The sequence below is a fragment of the Giraffa tippelskirchi genome, chromosome 8 (genome assembly GCF_054371585.1).
Source record: "Giraffa tippelskirchi isolate mGirTip1 chromosome 8, T2T-mGirTip1v1.2.pri, whole genome shotgun sequence".
Lineage (NCBI taxonomy): Eukaryota > Metazoa > Chordata > Mammalia > Artiodactyla > Giraffidae > Giraffa > Giraffa tippelskirchi.
In genome coordinates this window covers 79051097-79072445 of record NC_137282.1, presented here as the reverse complement: position 1 = coordinate 79072445, position 21349 = coordinate 79051097, and the positions used below count along the sequence as shown (strand labels likewise).

At 41.9% G+C, this 21349-nt stretch overlaps 1 protein-coding gene across 6 annotated transcripts in view; it reads right to left on the bottom strand.

Annotated features, from left to right (window-relative positions):
* Positions 1 to 261: 261 nt before the first annotated feature.
* The window catches only part of NPR3 (natriuretic peptide receptor 3), an 80829-nt gene continuing 59741 nt past the window's right edge, over positions 262 to 21349 (bottom strand). For 2 of the 6 annotated variants that reach the window (XM_081521432.1, XM_081521429.1), the window contains exons 4-8: positions 18203 to 18338; positions 10952 to 11046; positions 9028 to 9163; positions 6994 to 7081; positions 262 to 5989 (exon numbers count right to left, since the gene is read on the bottom strand). In XM_081521432.1, coding sequence (XP_081377558.1) covers positions 5878 to 5989; positions 6994 to 7081; positions 9028 to 9163; positions 10952 to 11046; positions 18203 to 18338 — 567 coding nt within the window. In that variant the 3' untranslated portion in view covers positions 262 to 5877. Of the gene's footprint in view, positions 5990 to 6202; positions 6297 to 6993; positions 7082 to 9027; positions 9164 to 10323; positions 10607 to 10951; positions 11047 to 18202; positions 18339 to 21349 lie in introns of those variants that run through there. The other 4 variants (XR_014062526.1, XR_014062527.1, XM_081521430.1 and 1 more) reach the window with 4 other exon arrangements.

Genomic DNA, 21349 nt, shown 5'->3' with positions numbered 1-21349 from the left:
CTGCAGCCGACCAGGCTCCTCCATCCATGGGACTCTCCAGGTAACTGGTCCTAGAAGAACAGAAAGTCCTCAGAGAATATGAATATTTGCAGTGTATGTTGGTTGAATTATAAACAGGAAATGGCTTCGGTGGGGTGTATTTTTTAATGAGAACACATTGTTATCCTGTGAGCATGTGGCATTCTTGCTTAACAGAAACATTTACAAGAACACATACACATTTATATCCAAACACCAAATGAAGATATCTTCAATGACCAATTTGCACCAGAAAGAAAATATATTATACAAAACAGGGGTTATATCCACAGTCATTAATTATCATTTTCTACACAAAACAACAATAAATTAAATCACATTATATGCAGATAGTTCTACTTACATTAGAATAATAAACTGTATGTAGCTGTCAGCTTTTTACTTTCATTTTTCTACCAGACTCATGGTAAGTGTATAATGTTCGGTAGTCCAATATGTAAATTACTGATGAATAATATGCCCTGGAAGACAAGGGCTGCAGAAGAAATTGCCCACAATGTCTGTTCTGTGTCCTCTTGGATTCAATTATTCACCATGTACAGGGAACAATGCGCAGATTCCCAGGATCCAGCAGAAAGATCTGCAAACTCACAGCATCTCCAGGGTGGTAAGGGCACCTCATTGCTGTCTTGTAAGACACACCACACTACATACTTTAAGATCTTGACATTGAATAATAAATAGGACATCTTGTCTCAAAATCCAAATTTGCCTATTTCTCAACCTTCTCTGCCCTGGTATTATGTGCTATAACAGCTTTGTTCTCCCAGCAAATAAAAAACACTTCGGTAGCCTATGTTGTGACTTACGCTGGTGAATGGGCCCTTTATTCCTTGCACATAGAAATTTAGGTCTTTAAACACGTGACTCAAAGCAATGCAGCACTTTTTGCTAACTCTTAATTCTGCTTGTTCAAATATGTCCCCTGGGAATCACCACATAGTACATCAAAGAGCTATTATAACATATGGATTTTTACTTCTGAGCCTTGGCTCCCATTGAAACCCTTTTACTATGTTTGAAGTAGCTTAAAATATGAACATTAACAGCATCAGCTGGTTTAAAATTGCCTTGCCTTTGGTATGAATGAACATTAGTGGTTAATGAGAAATCTGAACAAACTCCAATCCGGCACCTCTTGAAAGTCATTTTAATCCTAGAGTCTAGCTATGGGGGCACACCTGCAAGAGACATTTGCAAGAGCTCCACGCTGAAAACTGAAGCCAGTTTTGTTGGAGTATATGCACATCAGAGGCTTGAACTGCCCCGGGAGCACATGGTCAAGTTAGGTAAGGGTTCTGATCAAAAGTCAGCCACATTCTTACAGCCAGCACATTGTCTTCTTTCTGCCTTTTGAGGAAGTATGGAGGTCCTACTCACAGGCTGCTACCTGCATGGCATGAAGCTGCTGCGTCTTTGGAGCCATGATGGACAGTGGATGGGGGAGGGGAGAGGGGTGGTAAATATGGTGGCAGCTGGCAACACTACCCTCTTCCATTTCTTTTGGAAGAGCTTGATCCTGACTCTTCTTGTGGGAGAGGAGCTGAATAATAGGCGATTCTAAAGGTAAATCTATAGGTGATTCTGAATTATAGGTAGTTCTAAAGATGCACTGAGAAAGAAACAGGTTCCTCTGAACAGCACCATCTCACTCTCTGTGCTTTCACACTGCTCCCAAAACATATTCCATATTATTAGTTTCCTTTTTCTCACTAGGAGAAAATTCAGCTCACCTTCAGCTTTCTCATGAAGCACTGAACCACAGGACATAACTAAACAAAACCATGAAAGGGACTTGATTTTAGTTGGTGTTTGGCCTTATGACTGCATCCACTCAGGATCTGAATGCTTTGTGTCCCAAAAAGTATAGATATATATTCCTTTCAGTTTACAGACAATCCCTGAATACCAGTGGCATAATATTCTATTTGGTCTCCCAAAGAGACTTTCACAAAAAGACACTTCATGCTCACTCACAAGAAGGTGGTATGGCCACTGGACCTACTCTGAATTCCTGTCTCTATCTGTTGAAGGTCTATACAATGGCCTTAATTCCACGGTCAAGGACAAATATCACATTCCCAAAATCAGCAGCAACCAGAAGGGGAGTGGTCAGTTATGGGTGCAAAAGGCACAGGAGCTTTGAATTAGTGTGTGATCCCAGGATCCTGTGAGTAGGGAGACATGACTAACATTCCAAAGTAAGTCTTTGAATTTAACGAAGAGGAGAAAAGAAGGCATCAGCTTTCCATGCGTTTCTCCCCTCCCTGAAGAGTCAAGAACCATTTTAAAGCCTGTGGGACAAGCTGATGGTTCTTCTGAGAAATGAGTGTTTACATGGATTTCCTTGGGGATCCTGTGGGGGCAGATACACACTCTATATAGGAAGTTCTTCCTGGATAGAAGTGATCATTTAGAGGAAGCTTTTATTTCTGAGTCCAGAAAAGAAAAAAATCTAAAATGTTGATGATGACCATAAAAACCTAGACTTATTTCCAATACCAAGAGTCAATACAGTAAAAGTATATACTCATTTTGACCTGTATCAATGTCAACTTATGTTAGACCAGATGAAAAAATACTGATAAAGTATCCCCTTTTGGCATCTGAACACCCTGGATTTCAGGGTAATAATTTATAAAATGATTCAACAACTAAAGTCTTGTTTACCTTACCATATGATATGTGGCTACTGGCAAAGTACGAATGGCTAGTTGTCAAAGATGTTAGCAGTTAGGAACTTAAATCCTGAGTTATAAATCTCCAGAAGTCTTAAACCAGGGTAACCTTGAGCCAAACACCTACCCCTTTAGCAAAGGTTTTCCAACTTTTCAAAACTTAATAGGGTTTTATAACTTATATGGCAATTTCAGGGAAGAAGGGATAGACAACAGATGTGTAAATAAGCAATCAACCTCCAGAACCGTAGAATTGCTTTAAGATTGGAAGAAAATGGCATCCACATATCATAAATCTCATGATTGGCTCTATCATTTTTAAAAGACTAAATTATTGCTTAAATCTTTTAAGATTTTATGTGGGAATCATAATATTAAGTTTACTACTATTCTCCTACCTGAAATAGAAATAAAAGATATTTTAAAAATACTAGAGTTGTTATATTCAAATATCTTTTGATATTGATCTCTAACATAATTCCACAGTAACAAGAGAACATATTCCGCATGATTTCAATATCTCTAGACCATCAAATTTTTGCACCTGGTCTTATGTCCCTGGCTGTGTTCCAATGTCTCTTAGTATATAGTCTATGGGAACTTGAATAGAATTTGTATCCTACTATTGTGTGAAAATTGTATAAATCTCAATTATGTAGAATTGGTTCATAGTGCTTTTCGGGTCTACTATATCCTTCTACTTCTCTGTATATTCATTCTATTAATTTGGGGGAATTTTATATTGAAACTCCAACTAAAAATCTTAATTTATCTACTTAAAAAATAATTTTAATATATAGTGGAACTACATGTAACTTTGTTATGTATTTTCCAAGTCACCTATAAATGTGTTATCAAGCTTTCATAATTTAAAAAATAAAAAAATATTAAAGTTAATCAACTCTATAAAAATTCTAGAAAGGTTAGAAATGTTTCCACCCAAAGACTGCAACCAGGTAGAGAATTTTTTCCCCATAATAAGCACATAGGTTCAAATTTAAATGTTTTTTTACAAACACAAGATAATAGAAAATGAGTACTTCTAAAATATATGGAGAATACCACTGAAAAGTAAAAATAGAAATGAACTCTCAATCTACAAAAATAAGACAGATGCAACCCTTCCATTCTGTTCTCATGTTGAGCAGTCCTGAGATGTTACACACTTTGCTTTCCTGGATTTCACTTCCCAAGCTCTCTTCCTATGTTAGTGGAAGAACATTAACCCAATTTCTGGAGCTGGCCTCTCTTGCCTTCTTTTTCCCTCCTGTTTTGATTTCAGCACTCTTTACACTGCACTCAGCATGGAGAGCTACAACATAGCTCTTTCAGTTGATCAGAGTTCATCCTTTTATCATGTTCTCCAGCTCCATGCATTCCATTTTTAAACAATATAGGGGAAATGTGCCTTACACGGAAATAATCCATTCACTGTGACTAGCTGAAATAGAAGAGATGGACGCCCCCAGGGAAGCAAGCTCAGGCCGACTTCCAGGACACGCTGCTCTCACATGCCCCACCTCCACCTCCATTACCAGTGTGAACCACAACTTCCATCACTACCTAGGAATGGCTCCAATTTCTGTATCCTCCTATTTTCTCAAGCTGTCCTATTTTCCTCCTGTAGACGGTCTTTTATAGACATTAAGATAATCTTTAACACTATTTTCCAGATGCTCAAAACATTATTGTGGAAAGACCTTTGTGACATCATTATAAGATAGTACACTGATCTGGCAACTTCCCATTCTTCCCTCACTGTCTGTTTCCTCCACAAATTATACATGAAAGTGGCAACCTGAGCTTAAACCTATACACAGAGTACTAGGTACAAAGTTGAGATTCGGTAAATAATTACTCAACCTTGCCCAATTCCTGATATCCATACCTAACCCTTGTTACACAAGTTATTAGTGGATGACTGCAAAGTTCTGTGGAGTTTACTAAAAAAGAACATAGTGGCTGTTTAGATTCCCTCTTTTAACCAAAATCATAATTGTCTATTTTGGTAAAATGTCATTTATTAAATTATCATTTCTATGCTTATTGCCAAGTTCTAACTCTCTATAAAGTTCTTCTTGAGAAAAAAAGGTTGCCTCCCTTTATAAAATCTGACTTAATTCTAATAAAATTCATCCTTGATCCTGATACTCGTCATTTGGCCGGAACTGGAAAGAGACTACCCCTAAAATAGCTTGCATTTAAAACAAGTAAATTGATGTATTCCTGTAGAGTCTATAATCTGAATACATTTCTAGATCTCTGTAGTTAAAGCAGCAATTCGTATTGGGCTATGGCCACAGGGAAGAGGGAAACAGGGAGAAAAAAAGAGAGGCATCTTTCATCATTATTGGTTTGCTGTACACATTACCCACGTTTTTAAAATATAAGTGAAATTTAATCTTCAAAATGAAAAAATAGACACATTTTCTAATAGCAAAATATAAGATTAAAATACTTAGAAAATAAAATGTTAGTGTGAAATAGGGTTTTTTTATATTTAGAAAAATGAAATATTTTAGATTTGCTTTTTCTGCATAAATCCTCTTATCTCATTCATAGTTACAACTTTCCAGAGTAGCTCTTACAAGACACTGAAAGAGGTGGGGGAAATTCTTTTTCGAGATAAAAAGTCAGGACCTGAATGCATACATCAGGTAGAGCAGTCCTTGAGCTCAGATCCCTCCACCAGCCCTAGAGAGAGGAATGCTGCATTTCCAACTTTGAGGTTTTTCATTACATTTTTTTCTTGGGGTTAAATTCTTTTCAATAATATCCTACATGTAAAAATGATTTTATTCTAGCTATAAAACATCTCACTTAAGTAAAACACATTTTATAGCCTTGTGTAAAATGCCCCCAAACACCATCAAGATATGGAGACCTCAGACTTTCAGAACATAAATCTAATCATATGCCCTTGAAACAGTATCAACATTTAGCAGTGATGTTATATTCTTGTATTTGTTTGTCATGAGATGAGAGGCCAGCAGGCATATGGTGATTAATAATAGTTCCTGAGCTTCTAAAGAAATTGTATAACAAAATGACTAACTGCTTAAAAGAATGAATTTTTCAAGAGCGCCCCTTCTGTTCCATTGATGTCTTTCATCCCATCTATCTCCTTAAAGAATCTCAAGCCAAAAGAACAGGCTTCCTTTTAAGCCACCGAAAAGTGGGATCTGATGGAATCTTCCCGTAACTCCCGATGTTTTCCAACGTTGCTTTCTTCTTGCTGGTTTCGCCTCTCAATGGTTATTCTGTATTTCTTCCTGGGTAGAGGGAAAGTGAATGTAGTAATAAAACCTCACTTGGCTACAAAATACTATGGTTTCTCTTACAAAGAATGCCCTCAAGGGACGTCTGGGTTTGGGTTGATAAATGAGAAGTGACAGAATATGAAGCCCTGGTCAGAGATTAAAGTGGGATGCCCTAAGGCGTACTGCCCTTATTCAAGGAGGAAAATTGGCCTGCTTCCCCAATACCATAGAACAAGCCTTCCCGTTCTTCCCTGGGTGCCTCGTGGGTTAAGTCCTGTCTGTTCTGTCACATTACTCCCTCCAGCTCCCAGGATATGCCCTAGATGAAGATCAGACAAAGTATACAGGAATGCAATTGTTCCCACAAAGAGTCATACATACCCAGAGTTACACTGCCATGCAGAAATGAAAAAATCATGGTCCAATGACTTAATAAGCCGCAAACTCAACCCCCAAAGATTACAAAGGAATGGACAGCCCTCAAGAGGTGAAACTATCAATATCTTGAACACACATAAATATTACAAGTTTATAAGACTCAGGGCTTAACCATAGTGGTCACGAAGCATATGGGCTCTCAAAGACTGAGCACAGACCTCTTGCAAGTGTGGACTGCTCAGAGTCACTTCCTTCGCTACAGAAGGTGAACTCACCACCTATTTCTGAATTGGAGGAAGCCTGAGACTAGGGAAGTTGATTTCCCCTTTGTCCAGATTCTGTCTCCACTTATGCATGTGGTGGGTGGGAGGAATTCAGGTCAGAATATTTGTTAGCTAAAGATTGCAATGGCTCTGTGGCCCACAGTGGGATACAGTAGAAACCCTGACCCACTGTGTGGTATGCTAACCCCCTGACCACCAAACCAGAGTCACACCAACAGAAGGTTAAGCTCTTTTCACTACCTTGCTTTTTGGGTAAGATCAAGATAAGGACAAGTCACAAGGAGGATCTTGCAAAGGCAAATGACAAAGGCAATTAGGAGAGTAAATTTTAAAACTTTATAAACCAGTCCTAACCTGAAGAAGTAGAAGGCCATTAACAAACCAGCTCCTAGTAAGGCCCCCACAACGATCCCTGTCACTGCTGATTCTTCTAGGCCACCTGCTTGAAAAAGAAACATAGATAATCTGAGTTCATTTTGAAAAACAGCTAGAAATGCCTCACTCTGACTTTTCATTCATTGAAAATTTTCATTCATTAGAAGATATTTCACAGTTTACCACTTGAGGCAAATTTTCCAGTTTTCCTTTCTTTTTAAGAAATTTTTTCTAGGCAATCCTGTTCATTGTTGTGGTGGTGGTGGTGGTCGTATTGGTGGTGGTGGCAGTGGTGGTGGTGGTGGTCGTGGTGGTGGTGGTGATGGCAGTGGTGGTGGTCATGGTCGTGGCTGTGGTGACAGTGATGGCATGGTGGTGGTGGTGGTTGTGGTGGTGGTGGCAGTGGTGGTGGTCATGGTCATGGTGATGGTAGCAGTGGTGGTCGTGGTGGTGGTGGTGGTGGAGATGGTGGTGATGGCAGTGGTAGTGGTGGTAGTGGCAGTGGTGCTGGTGATTTCGTATGGGTTTCTTTTTTTACCAAGTGCAAAGGTTAACTGTTACAAAAACAGTGAGCACAACGGGAACAGAGCAGGTTCGAGAAGCATTTGAGGACAACTGGAAACTGAAGTTTTCAGATCTACGCACATTCTTTTGAGTTTCCAGCCGGAGAGGACAACCACCTGGACCATGAGACTGAGCCGGCTCATCTCATTTTCACAGATGGATGGTGACACTTCCGAGTGCTGGGAGATTTGGTGAAAAATCTATTGGGTTAATGTTCTGTTTTTAGATGTTCTCTCACCAAAGCCAGAGTTTCATGTCAAAATGTCTTATATAGCTTTGTGAAAATGTAACAATTTGAAACCATTAAGTTCTGTAGTGTCCCAGATATTACATAAAAACGATAAATAGCTAGCTTGTGTAGAAGGAGTTTAGGACACAGTCTTTAACACATTCTTGTATTTAATCCTCAAAGCATTCCTGAAAGTTGGGTACATTTCTTTCATTTTACTTATGAGAAAACTGAGGTTTAAAGAAATGAAGAAATGATCCTGAGGTCACAGTAAGTGACCACGATGGGATTTCAAATCCAGGCCCAATAACTCCAGAGACTTTGTTCTTAATACATTTATGCCTTTCCACTTATTGCATATACACAGATACATCACAGTTTGAAGACTGTTCCCAAAACATAAGGAGCACACATGAGTGAGTGAGTGAGTGAGTGAAAGTCGCTCAGTCATGTCCAACTCTTTGTGACCCCATGGACTGTAGTCTGCCAGGCTCCTCTGTCCATGGGGATTCAACAGGCAAGAATACTGGAGTGGGTTACCATGCCCTCCTCCAGGGAATCTTCCCGACCCAGGGATCAAACCCAGGTCTCCCTCATCGCAAGCAGATTCTTTACTGTCCGAGCCACCAGATATTAGAGTGAACCACTTCCCTGAAAGGTCGATACTCACTTAATTCTCTCTCCCACTTTGATTATCAAAGGGTCTTTCTAAAGCAATGATTTCCAACCACATTCCTGTTTGTAAGCTTCTTATAAGAACCTCCACTTGCCTCTACATTTATGACAAGGCTGCTCATAAATAGCATATTTTACACTCACTTGCTAATTTGTAAATTTTTAGGTGTCTAAGGAACATTATTTGGTTCTGGGTGGGTAACAGAATAAATACAAACTTTGAAACAATAGATGAATAGTGAGTGATGTTTAGTATTTGATATTTTAATTTTCCCTAAAAGTATAAAACCTCAAATACTAAGAGATTATAGTAAGAGATGTAAAAATAGGAAGATGCCTCTACCATCTTGGAAAAGGATAGAAGAGAAGAAGGACCTAGAAGGCTCTGATGAAGGTGGATGCCGGTTTGTGAACTGTTGCCATGGGTTTTTCCATATCAGAGCCAGAAATCTGCTCTTTCAGAACAGGAGCTCCTAAATGACCCTTGTATTATTACGGATACTGCAGATGATGAAACACAGAACGAATTAAGTCTCTAAACTTACATGCTTTGCAAGGAGAGCTGTTCGTGTGCTCCACCATTCTGGTTTCATCTATTCTCAGTTTTAAAGGTCCCCAAGGATATTTGACATTCGGCCGCATTTCAAAACGACCTTCTTTTCCAAAGTAATCACCAATAACCTATATAAAAGAAAAAAAAATCCACAAACTGAAAGGTCAAAGTTCTCTGTTTGCAAAGGAGGCCCAGAGTAGGCCCCCAGACCCTCCAGGCTGACTATAATAGTGTGTTCCTGAAATCTTTGTAAATCAAGGTGCCAACAGTGCTTGTAAAGTGAGCATAATTTAGGAAGCACGGGCTCCCCATGGCGGGGAGGGTGGTTATACAGAAAGCAGTAACTTCAGAAGGTATGGCTTTCCCCTTGCTCCTAGGAGAGAGTGCTGCCCCTCCTGCCTGCAGGTCAGCCATCTCTCAGGCCCCAATTCGTTCCAGGAAGAGGGAGGTCATGACCCATCTTATTCCCCGGGCTAAGCAGGCCTCACTCTACTCAGTGAGCTTGACACAGAATTCAAGCATCAGAGAGCCTCTTTAGGAACCTTCCACTTCACCTTCCTCTGGTTCGAAGGCTCTTCTCCATCTTGATTTTGAGGGTTACCTTCTCCTCTCTGTTGAATACATCCTATTTGCACCCCACCTCCAAGCTGAACTCTTTTCAGTTAGTTCCTGTGGCCGCTGAAAAATCAGTATTCTTTTACGGCTCAGTTCAAGGGTCACCCTCAGCTCCTGATTTAAACAACTGTTTCATCAGCTACCGATCCCTGATCTAGCAGTACCTTTGCACCCAGGTTCTCAGGATCCACCTGCCTACTGTCTGGACAGCAGCACTCTGCTCTTGAGGGACGGTGACACCCCCTGCCTTCTCTCTCCTGAAAGAGGCCCCGCAGGCTCTCATGTTGGAAAGAAAAGAATCCTAGATAATCACCAAACTCCAACAGTCACTGGCATATACTGAGCACGTACCAAGTACTTTACACACGTTCACACCTGAGTCCTCACCATGACCCTCTCTATTATAGACTATTACTAGCCACCTTATATAGAGGAGAGACTGGAATATACATGAGACTCAGACCATCAAGGGTAAAAAAATCTTACAGCAAGGGTAGCCAGTACAGATCCTGGTGGCCTGCCCCCTCCCACAGAGGCCAGATCCGTGGGGACAAAGAGAAGAACAGCAAGTCCTTCATGCCAGGTCACATGAAGTGTGACAGTAGTCATCAACCCTGGGTGAGAGCCATCAGAGAATTAAAGAAGGAACTGCATCATCTGACCTCAAACACGGTGTAGTCACATCCTCTTTATTTATATATTTATCATGCAAAATTTATATAATACTTCTCCAGGTTCCATCTCATCTGGTGCTCGTGGCCACCACGTGAGGTCAGCAAGGGAGATATGACGATCTCCTTGTTACAGCCGAGGAAGCTGAGGCAGAGAGCTCACACCCCAGTAAGTGTCAGAGACTCATCTCTATGTCCAGGGCACCCTTTTCTTTCTAGTGATGCTATCCTGAAACTCCATCATCCTTTGAAATACTAATGCATGGTCCAGTTTGTAATCACCCCCTGCCAAAAAAAAATTTTTTTCAAATTTTAAGGGAGGAAATAAATACACAAATTCACTTTAAGTCTCTCATCCGATGATGCTGTCCTGCATCTTAGGACTGAGGTGTGATTCTCGGCCACTTGAAAAGTAGGATGTCCCCACTTAGGACAAACAAGGAACCACTTCCTGAAGCCTGCCCTGATACCCTCAGCCAGAAGGAAGTCGCCTCACTTGGAAACTCCCGGTGTTCAGCTCATTTTTATTTGGAGGCTGCTTTGGGGGCAGCTGTTTGGACACCAGGACAAATACATTCCTTGGAATCTCAACAAGCAGAGGAGGCTGGGGTGGAGGTCCCATCTGCTTACCTCCCGGGTGCCTGCTTCCGTGTCGGTCATGGCGATCACGGAGAAATCCCCATACCGGTCTCCGTTGGCATCTATGGACACCTGCCCAGCAATACCTAGAAGATGAGATGCAATGAGCTCCAGTTGGTTATTTAAAATACCTCTGTCCGCCAACAAAAACAAGAAAATGAATTGACAGGATTTTTTAAACAAACTCATGCCACAGGGAATCTCATCAGACTCAGAGCATTTTTGTTGGCATTTGGAAAGACATTGTAATTTCATCTGTGTCTGCATTCCTAAATTCTTAACATTTCTCCATTTAAAAGTGAAAAGAAAAAGAAACAAATGACCTTTTTTGGGGAATATGTTAAAGAAAAAAAAAAAAAAGGCTAAGGCTAATCCTGAAAGCAGTATGCTTATCCTAGAGTTTTGTAGTAATTTTTTTTTTAATGCAGGGTAAGACGTGGAGTTGTAGCATGTTCCTAGACTTGTCATGGGTTCATCTTATCACTGGACAAACATTATAAAGGAAAACTTGCCCCAGGGCCAGGATTCAATGAATGTGCTTCCATGTGGGCTCCTTGAATGCACAGGAGAGCAGAGGGCCTGCTTCACAGGTCATGGGAGCCAAGAACCAAAGAAGAGCTAGTTTATCCCACTTGTGTTCATACATCCATTCTTTGGCTTTATCTTTGTTTTCCAATTTAACTGAGATGTAATAGATGTATTTCACTGTGTACGTTTCAAGAGTCCAACATAAAGGATTGACATAAATATTGTGAAATGAGTTTAGTTAACACTCATCATCTCCTATAGATACAGTAAATCATTCATTGTTTATCCAGCAATTACTAGGGGCTGAATTCAACACTGCAGCAGAGGCAAAGGTGAACCCGACACAGTGTCTGCTCAAGAGAAAAGCAGCCTGGACTAGGAATTTATCTTGTTGGTGTGGAAATCCAACCACCTGCATCTGAATCCCAGCTTTCACATTTCCTAGCTCTGTGACCTTGGGCAAGGATTTAGACCTCTGAGCCCCAGTCTCCAGAACTGTAAAAAAAAAGCAGGATAGTACCTCTCTGCCAAGAGGCTGCTGAAAAGATTAAGGGAGCTAACACAGGTAAAGTACTTGTGGGTTTCAGAGAAGTCAGTTGTTTTCTTCTTTTGTTATTACTATCGCTATGCCTGGAATCTGGGAGAGGACCTAGGATGGTGTCCACACCACTCAGGGGACAGGCTGGAACATCTAGCTGGAGACTTGCAGAGGACCCAGTAGAAGAGTAGGCCTTTAGTAGACATGTTGGTGAAGCCTCTGATTCGGACAAGAAGCCAGCAGGGTGTGGGAGTGTTCTAGGCAGAAAGGCAGCCTTGTGAGTATTTACGAAGGCACAAAAGCTGAAAGGAATCAAGGGGCCAGGGAGGTTTGGGGGGAGGTGGCCCATATGTATGGAAGGGAACAGTGAGCTGTAAACCTGGAGCAGGGCCAGAGCATGGAGGGCCTGGAGTGCCACATGAAGGGTTAGGTTTGCTTGGGCTAGCAGTGGTGGCTTATAGCAGCTAATCAATAAAAGCAAACACGTATATATCATTAGCTGATATTAAATATGTCTATATTGTCATTTTCCTTAACTAAGTAAGAGAACATATGTGTCAGCCACATCCTAAGTATTTGCTTTCTTTCATTTTAAACTGTGGCAGAGTTCAGTATAGTTCTTAATTGAGGTCTCTATTGATTTGGTTCTCACCGGAAATAAAATGAACGTCTGGGAAAAGGAGTCCCAAGGGAAAGTTCCATCCTCTAGTGTGGTTTGGAGAGAGCAAGTATTTGGGTTTGCTCTCCTCTGGGCTGTGGTTTGAAGGCCCTCTGATTTTTCCAGACTTTGGTCTACTTTGCCGGAAACAGAATGGAGCTACTATTCATCCTAATTTTTTTTTTTTTGTCTTCTTAATAGAGACTGCTTACAGAGGATACACGTATCTCAAGCTAGCTTATCCTTGACAGTCTATACAGCTTTTAAGTAATAAATGTCACTGAAAAATAGATACAGATGTATCTCCAAATATACTGGCTGTCCAAAACCATCTGCTGTTCTGTTTGGAGGTGTTTATGATGGTGTGTTCTGCTAAGTGTTTTGCAGAGTATTTTATAAGACAAGGTGGCCCTAGTAATCCAAGACCTCATTACACTTTAAGCTATTACAGTTCTGCCAAGAAATGGGGTGTGAACCCTCAGGGTGGCCAATTAGCAAGTGAGACTTCACCTGAGAGTATTATACATAAGGTGAGAGCGTCAGGCTGACAGCAGAATTTTCCTAATTCAACTTTCTACCCTCCTTTCTATTGGCCTGCAGTGGAGCTCAGGATTTGAGCCACAGTCCTATTTACCTTGTCACCCTGACCTCTCCCACAGTGAGGAAATTCAGCTTCTTCCCAGGCCATTTATTGAAAGTCTTGAGAGTCGGTCATAAGTTTCACGGTAATAAAATCCAAATTTGTCAAATAACATCCAGAGTATTTTTCCCTTGACAACTTAGTGGTCACTTACAGCGACCCTTAAAATTTTAATTGTCCTTAATTTTAGAACGGTTAGGGATTTTTTTATAGTTCTTTGGGGGTTTACCCTCAGGTTGATTGTTGTTTAGCAAATAGAACAAGCTCCCCAAACAATTCAAGGTCAACACTTAGCTTGGCTTCAGTTATCTTTACATTGGACAGACGAGATTCTAAGTTTGGACTGAACTATACAGTTGATTATTCTGGGACTCATTTAGTATTGCCTGTGTAGACCCAGCTCTAGAATGGAAGCCTCAGATTGGCCAACGGGAAAATTTAGTCCATGCCCTCTATGCAAAACTGAGTTCCAGCCATCGTGGGCACCTGCCCTTCCTTTAACAACCTCCCTTGGAAGACCAAGAGCAAACGACCACACCATGCAGAGAAGAAGAGCTAGGAATGGGATGTGGCCTACCAAGGTTGTACCCACACATGCCACTTCTCAAGGCATGGGACACAACTTCTGGGAAATTTGATTCTGTCCTAATTTGACCCCTGACTGATCCCATTTGACTTCAGCTCCTCAGCTAAAGCTGTCAGAGGTCGAGCAAGACAACTCTGAAGGGTTATTTGATTTGTTCATGTCCTACAATCTGTTCAAAGTTAAAGCAGATGCCACTCTGGATTAGATTAAGAGTGGCATCTACTAAAACCAGCAAAGAGAAATGAAATCCACCAACAGTCACCACAGCTGCAGTCCAGACAATTCTCACTGGAACCTGACCCCTCTATACCATCTTACCCTTTCTAATGACCAAGGACAAGGTGAGGCAGTGGAGTAGAGGAGAGTCCTAAGTGAGAAAAACAGCATGTGCCCCGAATCTAGTCTTGGTAAGGCAGATAGGCACAGTCCCAGTACATTCAGGGGCTCAAATGGTTGGCATGATGCAGAACTCAAAGGGCCTTTGTCAGTCATCAGCTGATCCAACCCCTATTGGTACAGGTGACCAAGGAGAAAACCAAAGGACTGAGGTGACAGTCAGTGGCTAGGATGCTGGTTTTTTGACCTGGTTAGTGACCTGTACGTCAGTGGTCCTCAGATGATATCCATCAGCATTGTTGTTGTTCAGTTGCTAAGTCACATCCTACTCTTGGGGACCCAATGAACTGCAGCACACCAGGCTTCCCTGTCCTTCACTATCTCCCTGAGTTTGCTCAAACTCATGTCCATTGAGTCACTGATGCCATCCAACCATCTCATCCTCTGTGACCTCTCCTCTTGCCATCAGTCTTTCCCAGCATCAGGATCTTTTCCAATGAGTTGGCTCTTCACATCAGGTGGCCAAAGTATTGGAGCTTCAGTATCAGTCCTTCCAATGAATATTCAGGGTTGATTTCCTTTAGGATTGACTGGTTTGATCTCCATGCTGTCCAAGGGACTCTCAAGAGTCTTCTCCAGCACCACAATTTGAAAGCGTCAATTCTTCAGTGCTCAGCCTTCTTTATTGGTCCAACTCTCACATCTGTACACACCCTATAGTTTATTTTCCACACAGATCCCAAAGGGCTCCCTTTTAAAGACTCAAGACAGATCCTGTTTCCCTTGACACCCTCTGGTGGCTTCCATCTCATTCAAGGTCCTCAATGCAGCTTCCAGGACCACAGGGTCTGGTCCTACTTCACACTGTCTCTGGCTCACTTCACACTGCAACTTCCATACTGCTTCAGCCACACAGGCCCACAGGCTCTTCTCAGGGCATTCACCACTGTCCCTCAGCTACACTCAGGGTCTCTGTGTTTGCTGCTGCCTCTGGACTATTGTCTCGTAAATAGCTGTGTCATATATCGCAGTTCCCTGAGGTCTGTACCCAACTACCACTCATCAGAGAGACCTTCGCTGAACTCTATTTAAATTAGTAGCCCTACTATACCCCTCCCATCACTTTCTATCTTCCTTAACCTGATTCACTTTCCAGCCCCTGAAGCAGTGTATTTACTTCACAGAAGCTCAGCTGATTGCAAGGAATATCTTTAATTTACTGCTGAGTTATAAGCCCCTTAACCCAGTGCCTGGCACATGGGAAGTGCTCAAGAATACTTCATGAATAAATGAATGAATGAGTGAATATGAAGTTGATGTCCCCAGGGCTCCAGCAACTGGGTGTTCTAATATTGAGTCTCATGCTCATTTTTGACTGATGGCAGGTCAGGAAGCAACAGTTAGAACTGGACATGGAACAACAGACTGGTTCCAAATAGGAAAAGGAGTACGTCAAAGCTGTATATTGTCACCCTGCTTATTTAACTTATATGCAGAGTACATCATGAGAAATGCTGGGCTGGATGAAGCACAAGCTGGAATCAAGATTGCTGGGAGAAATATCAATAACCTCAGATATGCAGATGACATTACCCTTATGGCAGAAAGTGAAGAAGAACTAAAGAGCCTCTTGATGAAAGTGAAAGAGGAGAGTGAAAAAGTTGGCTTAAAGCTCAACATTCAGAAAACTAAGATCATGGCATCCGGTCCCATCACTTCATGGCAAATAGATGGGGAAATAGTGGAAACAGTGGCTGAGGGGCTCCAAAATCACTGCAGATGGTGATTGCAGCCATGAAATTAGAAGATGCTTACTCCTTTGAATGAAAGTTATGACCAACCTAGATAGCATATTAAAAAGCAGAGACATTACTTTGTCAACAAAGGTCTGTCTAGTCAAGGCTATGGTTTTTCCATTAGTCATATATGGATGTGAGAGTTGGACTATAAAGAAAGCTGAGCACTGAAGAATTGATGGTTTTGAAGTGTGGTGTTCAGAAGACTCTTGAGAGTCCCTTGGACTGCAAGGAGATCCAACCAGTCCATCCTAAAGGAGATCAGTCCTGGGTGTTCATTGAAAGGACTGATATTGAAGCTGAAGCTCCGATATTTTGGCCACCTGATGCGAAGAGCTGACTCATTTGAAAAGACCCTGATGTTGGGGAAGATTGAAGGCAGGAGGAGAAGGGGACGACAGAGGATGAGATAGTTAGATGACATCACTGACTCAGTGGACATGAGTTTGGGTAAACTCCTGGAGTTGGTGATGGACAGGGAGGCCTGGAGTACTGCGGTTCATGGGGTCACAAAGAGTCGGGCACAACTGAGCAACTGGACTGAACTGAACTGATGTGAGAAGAAACTAGTATTTTATATGCCATTAGCAAGAATATGGATTAGTAGACCTTTCTGGAAGCTCTTTGGCAATATCTAATGTACTTCGCCTTTTTATACAGTTCATGGGGTTCTCACAGTAAGTATACTTTAGTGGTTTGCCATTCCCTCCTCCAGGAGGAGAAGGGGACAACAGAGGATGAGATGGTTGGATGGCATCACTGATTCAATGGACATGAACTTGGGCAAACTCTGGGTGATGGTGAGGGACAGGGAACCCCGGCATGCTGCAGTCCATGGGGTCTCAAAGAGTTGGCACAACTTAGTGACTGAACAACAACGCACTTTAAAAGGCATCAATATAATTTTGAACCCAGATAGGCCATGACTAAGAATGTTCCCTGTTGGATGTACTCACAGAAATGTATCAAGATGTGTAACCTCATGATAGCATTTTACATAATAGCAAAAACTAGACAACTGAAGTGTCCATCTATAGGAGACTGGGTAAAGAAATCCTTGTACAGCCAAACAGTGGAAATACGTGGAACCATCATTTTAAAATGTGCTGAATTTATGGGCCCTCATATGGAAAATCCTCCTGCTTGACATACAAGTGAAAAAACTTAGATGAGGAATGGCATTCCTAGTATGACCCTTTTGTGTAAATTTTTTAGATAAGATATACAAATGCATATGTGCTGGCAGAAGGCACAGAATATTTTTAGGCTGAATCATAGGAAATTTTTAATAGCCATTACACTGGGGAGAGGGGACTAGGGTGGGAAGGAAAACTTTCACTTTTCATTTTGTACATTTTTGTAGTGTTTAACTTTCCAGCCAAGAACAGTCTCACTCTTGCACAATTTTTAAATGTCAACAAAATTGCTTGAGTGAGAAGATGACATGCCATTTCTTTTGTTGTTGTTCTTATACTTCCTCTGTTCTTAAGAAAGCAATAACCAGTATTCACCATTTCAAAAATTAAAAGCAGAGAGCTCAACTGAACCTGCTCATCATCTCAAACCTCCAGATGTTTTAAACAGAGGAAAGTGTATCTGGGGTAATTTCTTCTAAAACTGATCACAGAACTCTTCACAAACTGATTGCTGTGAATGAGGCTTATGACAAATTTAAAGAAGCCTAGGGGCTTCCCAGGTGACACTAGTGGTAAAGAGGTAATGAACCCACCCACCAATGCAGGAGACACAAGAGACTGGGATTCAATCCCTGGGTCAGGAAGATCTCCTGGAGAAGGGCATGGCAACCCACTTCAGTATTCTTGCCTGGAAAATCCCATGGGCAGAGCAGCCAGACGGGCTACAGCCTAGGGATTGCAAAAAGTCGGACATGACTGAAGTGACTTAGCACAGAATTGTTGCCATCAGGAGACAAGGTGCTTCCTATTTCAGTGAGACTCTTTCAAAGCACTTTCATAAGCTTTATCTCATTTAATTTTCACAAGCCTGTGAAGTAGGTTGATCATGACTTATTATCCTTTTATAGCTGAGAAAACTAAGATACTGGCAAGGTCCCATAGTTGTAAGAGAGAAAAACAGAACCAGTGAAAAAGCAACTTGATCGGCAGCAGAACGCTGTTACCTTGTAGACTGAATCCTCACCTTCAAATGTTCGGTTCCAAGTCTGCTGGATAATTTTCCCTCCATCCTTCTTACTGTAACCAGCTCTGAGTACTTCACGTAAAGCCAGGACGTAGAGGAGGATGGCATCATGGAATCCTTCAACAAACATGTTCACCTGGAAAGGAAAGCCCAGGTGGGTAAGCCTAGATACCACGTGACTCACATTCAGGAATAATGTGAGCAAATCCAAATGGTTAACAGGTTAGGCTCGAGGCCCATGGCAATGGCAAAAGTGTGCCGAAGAGCAACTAACAAAGAAAAGTCTACAATTTTCCTGGAACTAGCTATGTTATTTCCCCATTTGAGAATTTGGAGATAAGACAAGATATTACCAAAGTTAAGAAAAATGTACCTGTGGGCCAGGTTAAGTATTCCAGGTGCAATCGGCCTTTGCCCACTGATACCTCTGCACACGTGCCGTCTACTTCCCACATCTGCTCGCTACCTGAAGCCATCTCCCCCACTGAGGTCTTCACCCTCGTCAACCCCTGTGCTTTCCATGCTCTGAATGTGGAGCAGAACTGAAAGGACAGTAGGGATCCATTCATTCACATTCAAATACTACCACCTGCCTAGTTGAGGAGCACAGATGCCTAAGAGTGCAAAGAGGAGTGGGTGTGGCTATCCCCTCTCTGTCCTTTCTTCTATCAGCATCAGCATCTCAGTTGCTCTCTCCAATTTGTGTTCTGAGTAGTTCCAGTGCATCTGAATCCTCCCTACTTCCGGTCCCCGCCAAGCTCCAAGGACAAGAGAGGAAATAGGCAGTTGGTTTATCTCGGTTGAGTCCTGGCTCAAGTAAGGTAGCCTTTGCACTCAGCAACGTACAACTTCATGTGAAATTGGAGAAGTCACTTAATCTTTCTGAGCCTGTTTCCTTCTATAAGCACCGTTTGGCAAGTTCTGATACCACATTTAAACTCATTAATGTTCACTGAAGATAAAATGAGCAAATACAATCTTGAAACACTTAAGAGTTACAGATTCTGTAGAAGAGTACCCCCAAATTCCAGCCTTCTTATTTCAGAAGACAGGGTCAAGCATGGAATTCCATGCAGCAGGGTGAATTGGGTATCCCAGAGACAACCACAGGGAGGCCCTGTGAGGGGCATTCCTGCCCCATCCCTAGAAAAAAAAAACCCAGAGGAGGAGAGCCACCTGGTTCAAATACACGAACATTCACAGAAGACATTGCTCAACATCCAGTTCTTCTCAGCCTCATCCCACTCTGAAGGACTAAGTCCTATATGCATCACAGAAACAAATATTTCAGAATTGCCAAAGCCGAGTGCTGCTGCTGAGAGGCAGGCTAGAATAATGCTTAAACAGCCTGGGCTCATACCCAGCTCTGCCACTTCCTGGCTGTTTCTGCACCACTCTGGGTCTCAGTTTTCCCCATCTGGAAAATGAGGAAGATAGCCATAGCTATCTCAAGGGGTTGTTGGCATTTTAAATGAATTAGCAGATATAAAATCTGTAAATGTCAGCACTCACTGTTACCTCTTGTTCTTATCGTTTGGAGACAGAGAATTATAAACCTAGGGATCTTGCTAGGCTTCTAATTCCTAATAGCAGTGTTCAGAAAATAAGTGATCTACTTACTGTTACAACATACTTACTGACCCACTTTCATGGAAACTAAGACTCCCTGTTCATGCTTTCATATCCCAAACAGGGACCTTCCACAATGTCTCATTCATAATTCCACCCAAGTATGATGAGTGCAGCTGGTCAGTTTTACTGACCCCCTGGGAGAGGCAGAGGATGGACGAGCAGAGTTCACAGGAGAACCCTCACTTAGCCGCTACACCCAAAGTTTAATCCAAGCCTTGACAGGTTGCCTAATCTCTTTAATCTTCAATTTCCTTATCGATTAAATGGGAGTTTAGTATCAACTCATCTCCTAGAGCTCTTCTGGGGATTAAATGAACAAGTGTGTGTAAAATATCTACAACAGTTCTTGGGACTGTGAAAGAAAATGGTAGACATTGGCTCTATTGCTTAGCCATCAAGCTAAAGTCTCAGAGTCATTATTTTTTTAGGCAAAGCAGAATGGTGTAGAAATAACACCTACTAGTCAAAGATAATTTTCTGCTGATTTGACTATGCTAATTCAATTTTCCAAAGGAATGAAATTTTCCCTTAGCCCATGAAGTCATCATGGCTTGAGAAAGTATTACATGCTGATGAGTTCACGAGTGGACTTGAGCTGCGTGATTTAATCCTCAAGCTACAATAAAAAATCTTTTTTCAAAAGATTTATCTTCTCTTTGATAATTATATAAAAATCACCCAGCTATAGCAGGAAGAATCACAGAATGGTGGAATATGGTGAATGTAAGGTGCTTTTGAAAAGCTCTGATCTAATTGACTCCTTACTTTGACGACCTAAAGAGCATCACTCTCTCGCAACCTTCTAGCATTCTGGAAGTTTTCCATCTGTATTCCTTGTTCTGGGAGCCTAAGACAGCCTCCACACAGACTGTAAAGTATCAGCTGCTAGACGTCACCTGCCCACTTCTCCCTCTCCTTCTTCTCAAAATCCTAACCCCAGGCCACCGTGCTACCATTGGCCACCGAAAGCACTGGGATGGGAAGAACAATGATTTGACTGAAAAACATGAACTTGGATTATTTCCGTCCTAACAGGTTTAAGGGCTTCCCTGGTGGCTCAGACAGTAAAGAATCTGCTTGCAATGTGAGAGACCCAGGTTCGATCGCAGCATTGGGAAGATCCCCTGGAGAAGGGAGTGGCAACCCGCTCCAGTATTCTCGCCTGGAGAACTCCATGGTCAGAGGAGCCTGGCGAGCTACAGTCCATGGGGTCACAAAGAGTTGGACACAACTGAGCGACTAATACACACAGACACACATGCACACACACATATACGTGCACACACATACACACACACACACACAGGTTTAATGGTAGAAGAGAATAGACAGGCTCTGAACGCGTGTCTGAAAACTCATTTTATCTTGATTTGCAAATGAATCGCAAAATTTACCTTCTTTCCTCGCCAAGTAGCTGAGTGTCTCCCTCTCCTGCCAAAATTAGCAGGAGACCTGCTGGCCCCCAGTGAGGTTCGCTCACACCCCCACCCACTGCGGGGGAGGTTTCATCACACC